The 12,830-nt window shown below is 38.6% G+C and overlaps 1 protein-coding gene across 1 annotated transcript in view; it reads left to right on the top strand.

The window, feature by feature from the left end:
* Nucleotides 1–12,830, top strand: part of FGD4 (FYVE, RhoGEF and PH domain containing 4) — a 224,280-nt gene that overhangs the window by 196,749 nt on the left and 14,701 nt on the right. Inside the window, 3 exon segments of the mRNA XM_037846493.1 lie at nt 10,956–10,988; nt 11,198–11,288; nt 11,600–11,725. Coding sequence (XP_037702421.1) covers nt 10,956–10,988; nt 11,198–11,288; nt 11,600–11,725 — 250 coding nt within the window.

The raw sequence follows: 12,830 nt of genomic DNA, 5'->3' as shown, positions 1-12,830 counted from the left end.
AGAGCTCTTAAAGACGAGAATCATGTCTTCCTCTCTGCTGAATCCTCCACAGTGCCTAGGACATGGTTTGCAGACAGTATGCACTCAGTAAATTGAACTGAATTGTCAGATTTACAGGGTGTTCAGAGAATGCCATTGTTGGAATCAAGCAGAATTTCGAGACTTGTAGGAAAAGATTCTGCCTTAATCTTGCCTCCCTGCATCCCTCTTTTTGGTCCATAAATGTTTGTTAATGCTTATTATTCCATGCTAAATGTTGGAGCTGCACCCTTCAGAGTGCACTTATGGGACTTAGTAGCACTGGATGGAGAGCAATGTTTAGAGGAAGTGGGGTAGTAAGGTAAAGATTCTCCTGCCATAGTTGGAGGGTACACAAAGGGGAAGAGCTATTTGGGGCTCAGTTAACATTCTCCAAGCATAGCCATGTTTGGAGGGAAAAAAAAGAGATGAGGACCACTGCAGTAGATCATAACTAACTCAAGCATGAACCTCTGGAAGACAATGAGACTGCTGCCAGGTTTTGAAATACCTGCTTTAGAAGACAGTCATCTACTTATTCTATAAAGGCCTGGCATGCTAAAAAGTTGGATACTCCAGAATGTCAGAGATCAGAAGGTTAAGTACCGATCCCAGCTCTAATAGTGCTGAACCTCACAATCTTTGGAGAGCCAGAGAGCCTCTCTTCTTTCACATCAAAAGCATGTGGTTCTGGCTGCTCAGGTGAATCCAACCTGGATGTTTATACTTAGGAACTACCTAAAGGCTTAAACTTTACACTTTAAAAAGAGAATAAGCACATTGTAGCAAGAATCTGTGCCTAGGAGTCAGGGAATTGTTGGAATTACAGTTAAGGAAGATGAGGCAAGAAGGAAAAGATTGATGAAACAGCCAGTTCTTTGATTTTCTACCGAGGTATGTGCTGAACTTCCCATTACCTAGAGAACAGTCAGAAGACGGCTGTGAGGATTAGCAGTTGGCATTTCAATCATGATTACAAGTGGTGGAGGCCTTGCCTTTGAACGTCATGGTTTTCTCATCTCATGTCATAGAGGAATTTGGGTCCCAGCCACACAGACACAAGGGAAGAATTTATGATGCTGTGCTGGAGGGTCCTGACATGAGTCCTCACTCTGATTAGTCTTCAGAGGTTGACTTGCTGAGTTAGTGGCCATGGTAACATGGAGCCCTCACCAGTAGTTCTGATCATCATAGAAGTCCTCTTCCCAGAAGAATGAAGGTGCTGCTGACTCTGAAATGTCAGCAAAGTTCCAAATCTGCAAACCTGAGGGATGTGTCAGAACAGCAGGATTTCTTGAGAGCCTGTAGGGAGACTCCAGCCCTCCATTTGCAGGTTCAGATGTTTTCTCTTCAGGATGTGGCTGATTAGTGAGGAATTTTCTTAAATACAGACAGTCCTCACGTTGAACAGTTCTAATATGCAGTATTGGATACATTCCAATTATTAGAAGCATGGTCATTTTCCCTTAAATGTCTTATTCCCCTAATATTATTGCTCTAGTTTTATTTTGATTATATCGTGATAATGAAGATCTGAATTAGTGATTACTTTTAATCTGGTCCATTATGGTTCTCTCAAGAATGGAGATAAACAATGAAGGTCCCAGAAAGTCAGGGGATATATTTGGACAGATTTACAGAGTTCATATCTACAGCCAACTGGGAAAAAAGGATTCTGCTTTTCTTGTTGAAGTATGAGTCAGCCACAAAGCTGACCTCTTACGCTTCTTCTTCCAAATTGAAAAGAATGAAAATAAATCTGTTTTATATCATTTATTCAGTAATTTTATATTCCTAAATAGAAATTAAAACATAGTACTAAGTAAATTAAAGTTAAAAAAAAAAAAAAAAAAAAAAAGCGTGCCACAACTAAAAAACTAAAACAAAAAAGCAGAGAGGACTTGTCCAATTTCTTGGCCTGCATTTGAAAGTTTAAAAGTAACTCTGGAGGCGGGGCAAGATGGCAGACTGTGAGCTGTAAGTTTTAGTTACTCCTCCAGGAAAGTAGGTAAAAAGCCAGGAACTGCGTGGACTGGACACCACAGAGCAATCTGTCTTTGGGCATACTTCATACAACACTCATGAAAACGTGGAACTGCTGAGATCAGCGAAATCTGTAAGTTTTTGCGGCCAGGGGACCCGCGCCCCTCCCTGCCAGGCTCAGTCCTGGGGGAGGAGGGGCTGTCAGCTCCGGGAAGGAGAAGGGAGAACTGCAGTGGCTGCTCTTATCGAAAACTCATTCTACTGATTCAAACTCCAACCATAGATAGACTGAGACCAGACACAGAGACTCTGAGAGCAGCCAGCCCAGCAGAGAGGAGACAGGCATAGAAAAAAAACAACACGAAAAACTCCAAAATAAAAGCAGAGGATTTTTGGAGTTCTGGTGAACACAGAAAGGGGAAGGGCGGAGCTCAGGCCTTGAGGCGCATATGCAAATCCCGAAGCAAAGCTGATCTCTCTGCCCTGTGCACCTTTCCTTAATGGCCCTGGTTGCTTTGTCTATTAGCATTTCAATAACCCATTAGATCTCTGAGGAGGGCCGTTTTTTTTGTTTTTTTTTTTTTTAAATCCTTTTTGCTTTTTCTAAAACAATTACTCTAAGAAGCTCAATACAGAAAGCTTCAAAGAATTGCAGCTTGGGCACGTCAAGTCAAGAGCAGAACTAAGAGAGCTCTGAGACAAAAGGCAATAATCCAGTGGCTGAGAAAATTCACTAAACAACACAACTTCCCAAGAAAGGGGGGTGTCCGCTCACAGCCACCATCCTGGTGGACAGGAAACACTCCTGCCCATCGCCAGCCCCATAGCCCAGAGCTGCCCCAGACAACCCAGTGTGACGGAAGTGCTTCAAATAACAGGCACACACCACAAAACTGGGCGTGGACATTAGCCTTCCCTGCAACCTCAGCTGAATGTCCCAGAGCTGGGAAGGTGGAGCAGTGTGAATTAACAAAGCCCCATTCAGCCATCATTTGAGCAGACTGGGAGCCTCCCTACACAGCCCAGCAGCCCAGAACTGCCCTGGGGGGACGGCACTCACCTGTGACATAGCACAGTCATCCCTCAACAGAGGACCCGGGTGCACAGCCTGGAAGAGGGGCCCACTTGCAAGTCTCAGGAGCCATACGCCAATACCAAAGACTTGTGGGTCAGTGGCAGAGACAAACTGTGGCAGGACTGAACTGAAGGATTAGACTATTGCAGCAGCTTTAAAACTCTAGGATCATCAGGGAGATTTGATTGTTAGGGCCACCCCCCTCCCCGACTGCCCAGAAACACGCCCCACATACAGGGCAGGCAACACCAACTACACACGCAAGCTTGGTACACCAATTGGGCCCCACAAGACTCACTCCCCCACTCACCAAAAAGGCTAAGCAGGGGAGATCTGGCTTGTGGAGAACAGGTGGCTCGTGGACGCCACCTGCTGGTTAGTTAGAGAAAGTGTACTCCACGAAGCTGTAGATCTGATAAATTAGAGATAAGGACTTCAATAGGTCTACAAACCCTAAAAGAACCCTATCAAGTTCAGCAAATGCCACGAGGCCAGAAACAACAGAAAATTATAAAGCATATGAAAAAACCAGACGATATGGATAACCCAAGCCCAAGCACCCAAATCAAAAGACCAGAAGAGACACAGCACCTAGAGCAGCTACTCAAAGAACTAAAGATGAACAATGAGACCATAGTACGGGATATGAAGGAAATCAAGAAGACCCTAGAAGAGCATAAAGAAGACATTGCAAGACTAAATAAAAAAATGGATGATCTTATGGAAATTAAAGAAACTGTTGACCAAATTAAAAAGATTCTGGACACTCATAGTACAAGACTAGAGGAAGTTGAACAACGAATCAGTGACCTGGAAGATGACAGAATGGAAAATGAAAGCATAAAAGAAAGAATGGGGAAAAAAATTGAAAAACTCGAAATGGACCTCAGGGATATGATAGATAATATGAAACGTCCGAATATAAGACTCATTGGTGTCCCAGAAGGGGAAGAAAAGGGTAAAGGTCTAGGAAGAGTATTCAAAGAAATTGTTGGGGAAAACTTCCCAAATCTTCTAAACAACGTAAATACACAAATCATAAATGCTCAGCGAACTCCAAATAGAATAAATCCAAATAAACCCACTCCGAGACATATACTGATCACACTGTCAAACATAGAAGAGAAGGAGCAAGTTCTGAAAGCAGCAAGAGAAAAGCAATTCACCACATACAAAGGAAACAGCATAAGACTAAGTAGTGACTACTCAGCAGCCACCATGGAGGCAAGAAGGCAGTGGCACGATATATTTAAAATTCTGAGTGAGAGGAATTTCCAGCCAAGAATACTTTATCCAGCAAAGCTCTCCTTCAAATTTGAGGGAGAGCTTAAATTTTTCACAGACAAAGAAATGCTGAGAGAATTTGCTAACAAGAGACCTGCCCTACTGGAGATACTAAAGGGAGCCCTACAGACAGAGAAACAAAGACAGGACAGAGAGACTTGGAGAAAGGTTCAGTACTAAAGAGATTCGGTATGGGTACAATAAAGGATATTAATAGAGAGAGGGAAAAATATGGCAAACATAATCCAAAGGATAAGATGGCCGATTCAAGAAATGCCTTCACGGTTTTAACATTGAATGTAAATGGATTAAACTCCCCAATTAAAAGATATAGATTCGCAGAATGGATCAAAAAAAATGAACCATCAATATGTTGCATACAAGAGACTCATCTTAGACACAGGGACACAAAGAAACTGAAAGTGAAAGGATGGAAAAAAATATTTCATGCAAGCTACAGCCAAAAGAAAGCAGGTGTAGCAATATTAATCTCAGATAAAATAGACTTCAAATGCAGGGATGTTTTGAGAGACAAAGAAGGCCACTACATACTAATAAAAGGGGCAATTCAGCAAGAAGAAATAACAATCGTAAATGTCTATGCACCCAATCAAGGTGCCACAAAATACATGAGAGAAACACTGGCAAAACTAAAGGAAGCAATTGATGTTTCCACAATAATTGTGGGAGACTTCAACACATCACTCTCTCCTATAGATAGATCAACCAGACAGAAGACCAATAAGGAAATTGAAAACCTAAACAATCTGATAAATGAATTAGATTTAACAGACATCTACAGGACATTACATCCCAAATCACCAGGATACACATACTTTTCTAGTGCTCACGGAACTTTCTCCAGAATAGATCATATGCTGGGACATAAAACAAGCCTCAATAAATTTAAAAAGATTGAAATTATTCAAAGCACATTCTCTGACCACAATGGAATACAATTAGAAGTCAATAACCATCAGAGACTTAGAAAATTCACAAATACCTGGAGGTTAAACAACACATGCCTAAACAATCAGTGGGTTAAAGAAGAAATAGCAAGAGAAATTGCTATATAGAGACGAATGAATGAAAATGAGAACACAACATACCAAAACCTATGGGATGCAGCAAAAGCAGTGCTAAGGGGGAAATTTATAGCACTAAATGCATATATTAAAAAGGAAGAAAGAGCCAAAATCAAAGAACTAATGGATCAACTGAAGAAGCTAGAAAATGAACAGCAAACCAATCCTAAACCAAGTACAAGAAAAGAAATAACAAGGATTAAAGCAGAAATAAATGACATAGAGAACAAAAAAACAATAGAGAGGATAAATATCACCAAAAGTTGGTTCTTTGAGAAGATCAACAAGATTGACAAGCCCCTAGCTAGACTGACAAAACCAAAAGAGAGAAGACCCATATAAACAAAATAATGAATGAAAAGGTGACATAACTGCAGATCCTGAAGAAATTAAAAAAATTATAAGAGGATACTATGAACAACTGTATGGCAACAAACTGGAGAATGTAGAGGAAATGGACAATTTCCTGGAAACATATGAACAACCTAGACTGACCAGAGAAGAAATAGAAGACCTCAACCAACCCATCACAAGCAAAGAGATCCAATCAGTCATCAAAAATCTTCCCACAAATAAATGCCCAGGGCCAGATGGCTTCACAGGGGAATTCTACCAAACTTTCCAGAAAGAACTGACACCAATCTTACTCAAACTCTTTCAAAACATTGAAGAAAATGGAACACTACCTAACTCATTTTATGAAGCTAACATCAATCTAATACCAAAACCAGGCAAAGATGCTACAAAAAAGGAAAACTACCGGCCAATCTCCCTAATGAATATAGATGCAAAAATCCTCAACAAAATACTTGCAAATCGAATCCAAAGACACATTAAAAAAATCATACACCATGACCAAGTGGGGTTCATTCCAGGCATGCAAGGATGGTTCAACATAAGAAAAACAATCAATGTATTACAACACATTAAAAACTCGAAAGGGAAAATTCAATTGATCATCTCAATAGATGCTGAAAAAGCATTTGACAAAATCCAACATCCCTTTTTGATAAAAACACTTCAAAAGGTAGGAATTGAAGGAAACTTCCTCAACATGATAAAGAGCATATATGAAAAACCCACAGCCAGCATAGTACTCAATGGTGAGAGACTGAAAGCCTTCCCTCTAAGATCAGGAACAAGACAAGGATGCCCGCTGTCACCACTGTTATTCAACATTGTGCTGGAAGTGCTAGCCAGGGCAATCCGGCAACACAAAGAAATAAAAGGCATCCAAATTGGAAAAGAAGAAGTAAAACTGTCATTGTTTGCAGATGATATGATCTTATATCTAGAAAACCCTGAGAAATCAACGATACACCTACTAGAGCTAATAAACAAATTTAGCAAAGTAGCGGGATACAAGATTAATGCACATAAGTCAGTCATGTTTCTATATGCTAGAAATGAACAAACTGAAGAGACACTCAAGAAAAAGATACCATTTTCAATAGCAACTAAAAAAATCAAGTACCTAGGAATAAACTTAACCAAAGATGTAAAAGACCTATACAAAGAAAACTACATAACTCTACTAAAAGAAATAGAAGGGGACCTTAAAAGATGGAAAAATATTCCATGTTCATGGATAGGAAGACTAAATTTCATTAAGATGTCAACTGTCCCAAACTCATCTACAGATTCAATGCAATCCCAATCAAAATTCCAACAACCTACTTTGCAGACTTGGAAAAGCTAGTTATCAAATTTATTTGGAAAGGGAAGATGCCTCGAATTGCTAAAGACACTCTAAAAAAGAAAAATGAAGTGGGAGGACTTACACTCCCTGACTTTGAAGCTTATTATAAAGCCACAGTTGCCAAAACAGCATGGTACTGGCACAAAGATAGACACATAGATCAATGGAATCGAATTGAGAATTCAGAGATAGACCCTCAGATCTATGGCCGACTGATCTTTGATAAGGCCCCCAAAGTCACCGAACTGAGCCATAATGGTCTTTTCAACAAATGGGGCTGGGAGAGTTGGATATCCATATCCAAAAGAATGAAAGAGGACCCCTACCTCACCCCCTCCACAAAAATTAACTCAAAATGGATCAAAGATCTCAATATAAAAGAAAGTACCATTAAACTCCTAGAAGATAATGTAGGAAAACATCTTCAAGACCTTGTATTAGGAGGCCACTTCCTAGACTTTACACCCAAAGCACAAGCAACAAAAGAGAAAATAGATAAATGGGAACTCCTCAAGCTTAGAAGTTTCTGCACCTCAAAGGAATTTCTCAAAAAGGTAAAGAGGCAGCCAACTCAATGGGAAAAAATTTTTGGAAACCATGTATCTGACAAAAGACTGATATCTTACATATACAAAGAAATCCTACAACTCAATGACAATAGTACAGACAGCCCAATTATAAAATGGGCAAAAGATATGAAAAGACAGTTCTCTGAAGAGGAAATACAAATGGCCAAGAAACACATGAAAAAATGTTCAGCTTCACTAGCTATTAGAGAGATGCAAATTAAGACCACAATGAGATATCATCTAACACCGATTAGAATGGCTGCCATTAAACAAACAGGAAACTACAAATGCTGGAGGGGATGTGGAGAAATTGGAACTCTTATTCATTGTTGGTGGGACTGTATAATGGTTCAGCCACTCTGGAAGTCAGTCTGGCAGTTCCTTAGAAAACTAGATATAGAGCTACCATTCGATCCAGCGATTGCACTTCTCGGTATATACCCGGAAGATCGGAAAGCAGTGACACGAACAGATATCTGCACGCCAATGTTCATAGCAGCATTATTCACAATTGCCAAGAGATGGAAACAACCCAAATGTCCTTCAACAGATGAGTGGATAAATAAAATGTGGTATATACACACGATGGAATACTACGCGGCAGTAAGAAGGAACGATCTGGTGAAACATATGACAACATGGATGAACCTTGAAGACATAATGCTGAGCGAAATAAGCCAGGCAGAAAAAGAGAAATATTATATGCTACCACTAATGTGAACTCTGAAAAATGTAAAACAAATGGTTTATAATGTAGAATGTAGGGGAACTAGCAGTAGAGAGCAATTAAGGAAGGGGAACAATAATCCAAGAAGAACAGATAAGCTATTTAACGTTCTGGGGATGCCCAGAAATGACTATGGTCTGTTAATTTCTGATGGATGTAGTAGGAACAAGTTCACTGAAATGTTGCTATATTATGTAACTTTCTTGGGGTAAAGTAGGAACATGTTGGAAGTTAAGCAGTTAGGTTAGTTGTCTTTTTCTTACTCCCTTGTTATGGTCTCTCTGAAATGTTCTTTTATTGTATGTTTGTTTTCTTTTTCACTTTTTTTTCATACAGTTGATTTAAAAAAGAAGGGAAAGTTAAAAAAAAAAAAAAAAGTAAAAAGACAAACAAGGAAAAAAAAAAAAAGATGTATTGCCCCCTTGAGGAGCCTGTGGAGAATGCAGGGGTATTACCCAACCCCACCACCATGGTTGCTAACATGACCACAGACATAGGGGACTGGGGTTTGATGGGTTGAGCCCTCTACCATAAGTTTTACCCTTGGGAAGACGGTTGCTGCAAAGGAGAGGCTAGGCCTCCCTGTATTTGTGCCTAAGAGTCTCCTCCTGAATGCCTCTTTGTTGCTCAGATGTGGCCCTCTCTCTCTGGCTAAGCCAACTTGAAAGGTGAAATCACTGCCCTCCCCCCTACGTGGGATCAGACACCCAGGGAAGTGAATCTCCCTGGCAACGTGGAATATGACTCCCGGGGAGGAATGTAGACCCGACATCGTGGGATGGAGAACATCTTCTTGACCAAAAGGGGGATGTGAAAGGAAATGAAATAAGCTTCAGTGGCAGAGAGATTCCAAAACGAGCCGAGAGATCACTCTGGTGGGCACTCTTACGCACACTTTAGACAACCTTTTTTAGGTTCTAAAGAATTGGGGTAGCAGGTGGTGGATACCTGAAACTATTAAACTACAACCCAGAACCCATGAATCTCGAAGACAGTTGTATAAAAATGTAGCTTATGAGGGGTGACAGTGGGATTGGGAATGCCATAAGGACCAAACTCCACTTTGTCTAGTTTATGGATGGATGTGTAGAAAAGTAGGGGAAGGAAACAAACAGACAAAGGTACCCAGTGTTCTTTTTTACTTCAATTGCTCTTTTTCACTCTAATTATTATTCTTGTTATTTTTGTGTGTGTGCTAATGAAGGTGTCAGGGATTGATTTAGGTGATGAATGTACAACTATGTAATGGTACTGTAAACAATCGAAAGTACAATTTGTTTTGTATGACTGCGTGGTATGTGAATATATCTCAATAAAATGATGATTAAAAAAAATAAAATAAAATAAAAGTAACTCTGCTTCCAGGACCACAGAACTGATTTCTTGGGGGCAGGAAAAAGCAGCAGGAAGCAAAGCTCCTGCGGAGCAGGACTGAAACACCTAGCTCTTGGCCCAAGGATCGCCAGCTGAACAGTAGGCAGTCTCCCAATGGGCAGGCACAGATTCCAGCAGCATTCCTGCATATTGTGGGGTTCAATAATAAATTTTTTGGAAAACTAGTTGGTACCAGAGGAGTAAACCTCCAGCAGACTCATGCATATTTTACACTTGTGGGAATAAGGCATGTGACATTCAAGCTGAAACCCAAACTTCGCCCTACCCTACCAGAGGCAAACGGAGCCCAATCTTTGACAGTCTTCAAAATTTCCTGCAGTTTGATGATGTCACCCAAACTAAAGTCCATTAAAGGGGATTTTTCAAATAAGGTATATGTCAATAGCCAGCTGCAGCTTACAAACCAGTACTTGCAAGGAAGATGAAATAAAATTTGTATCAACAGGAAAATAGGGGACCTGACAAAAGTCAAAGAAATTTTCCCAGAGGAGAATTATTAATCACTGGGGGCCATTAATCTATGAAATCTTCCTAGGTACATTTAAATTTTTTTTTACATTTTGCTTTATCTATAATGAGTTAGGTATGGTATTGTCTGAAGCCTCCTAGCAATAGGAAAATAAAATTGTTTATCAAAGGAAATATTAAATAGCTCCCCAAGGCCTTACAAAGATATTTTAGATTCTTAGAGGATAGTTGTAATCTTTCTAAAATGGGCTGTGACTGGTAGCCTTTAATAGACTTCATGTGTTTTTGAAAAGATGAATTGGAAGACTAGTTGTCTATCTAGGATAATGCTAGATGAACATAGTCACCTAATATGTAAAACTTCATGATTGTTGTTAAATTTAATGTCAGAGCAGTATATTAATGGAGCTAAACTTAACTCTCTCATCAAAAAATGTGTCAAAGTCTGGAAAATCTGAAACTCTCTTTAAGAAGAATTTATTTGTTTCAATTGCCAGAGGTTCTGTTTAATTTTTATTACAACTCTTTTCCTGGATGTCACTGATTCTGGAAAGTTGGAACAACATCAAAGTCTATGAGGAAGCACAGTTTTATTCACCAGTTGTAATCCATTAGTATTCTCTCTTTAAAGTTTATTGTTCTTTCTTTTTAGTTCTGAGCAGGACAAAGAAGAATGGATCAAGGTAAACTTGATTTCTACATTTCTGTTCTCTGGTAACCTCTGTATATATACACAGACATGCACATATTGTTGTGTTTGGTTAATATATAAGTCATCAAAACAAGTTTTTAATATTTAAGGTACTTCCCAAAGATACTTATTTACTAAAGTAGTTTCATTAATTTTGATATGATACTTTAATGTGCACTTTGAATGTTTATTTCTATTTTAGACCTTCAAGAGACTATTGATGCTTTCCATCAAAGGCAATGAACCTTCAGAAATGCAATTGCAAAGGATAATGACATTCATTTAGAGGTTTCTGTAAGTAGAATTCAATTCTTAACTCTTCATAGTTCTTTTACTCTCTTTATAGTTGCAAAAGATCTATCTAATCATTATCTAAACTTTCCTTTGCCATGCCAGAAACTGGCTATTTAGACAAAATCTGATTCCTTCTTAGATGAATACAACAGTGAGTAGATTTTTATACTGCTTAAACTTCTTTGACTAAACCTTTTCTTTGCAAGGATCTTGAATTTCAGAACATGGTTTGAGCATCATTGTTGGTGTTTTTTTAATAGAAGGGAATGATGATTTTCTCTATTAAAATTAAGTCTCTCTTTCCTTCTTAGACAGCTGAGCTAGGGAAAAGAGCCCCAAGATGGATCCGAGATAATGAAGTAACGATGTGTATGAAATGCAAAGAGCCTTTCAATGCACTGACCAGGAGAAGACATCATTGTCGAGCATGTGGACATGTAAGTGAGACTATTGGACATTCAAGTGGCTAGTCACTTTAATGTCCAATAAAGTCCAATCATGTGACTAGTGATATAAAATCATCAAGTTGGAAGAAAGAAAATTATTCAGTAAATCACTTAACTTACTTTGGTACCAATTACATGCAAAGCACTGTGCTCAGACTTGATTAGACATGATGGAAATTGGTTCGATATACAGTTTAGGAGGACAGGGAATAGTCAAGTTTGGGTTTGGATGACTGCAAAATAGGTAGTGCTATTAACTGACCAAAAAATACAAGAAAAATGAAGCAAGTTTATAGGGGAGAAGAGAAAGAATATTAAAAATAGTAGCTATCATTTATCATGTACCAGTGCCAGGCATTGTTTGGTGTGTTTTGTATGTATTATCTCAATTTCTTAAGGGAAGTTTCTATTATCCCCATTTTACAAATGAGAAACTGGGTCTTAGAAAAGTTAATATGTTCTGATTCCAAATTCATGTTATTAATAACTAAGCAGTTTTATATATTGCAGTTCCATTAACATTACATTGGATACCTTTTTCCACATCATGAAATCTTCTTTGAGAACACTGTTTTACTTCTTCATTGTTCATATGATATATCCAAAAGAATTTATGGAACATAGTATTGTTAAAGCATGAAAATAGGATTAAGTTAATGTCAGTGAACCTACCACCCAATCTCAGAACAGGAACATTACTACCACTTTTGGAACAATCATGGTTATCTTAATTTGTATTTCCTTGAGTACTAATGAGATTGAGCATGTTTTCATAAATTCATTCACTATTTGGTTTCCTCTTCTGTAGAACAACTATGTTTAATAGTACTTTATCTTTTTTGGACAAAAATCCTTTGTAGGTTATGTATATTGCACAAACCTCCTCAAAGTCTTTTCAGTTTATTATTCATGGTGTATTAGATGAACAGAAGTTATTAATTTTAATGTACTTAAGTCTATCGATTATTCTTTTATGGTTAACACTTATTTTGTGTTAACCACACAGAGATAGTCTCATGTACTTTACTCAAAATTGTGCCTTTTCTATCTATTCTTAATCCATATAAAGTTGCTTTATTGTAGTGTGAAGTATAGG

This window comes from Choloepus didactylus, chromosome 8, assembly GCF_015220235.1.
Source record: "Choloepus didactylus isolate mChoDid1 chromosome 8, mChoDid1.pri, whole genome shotgun sequence".
In the NCBI taxonomy this organism is placed as follows: Eukaryota; Metazoa; Chordata; class Mammalia; order Pilosa; family Megalonychidae; genus Choloepus; species Choloepus didactylus.
This window is presented reverse-complemented; position numbering and strand designations above follow the sequence as displayed.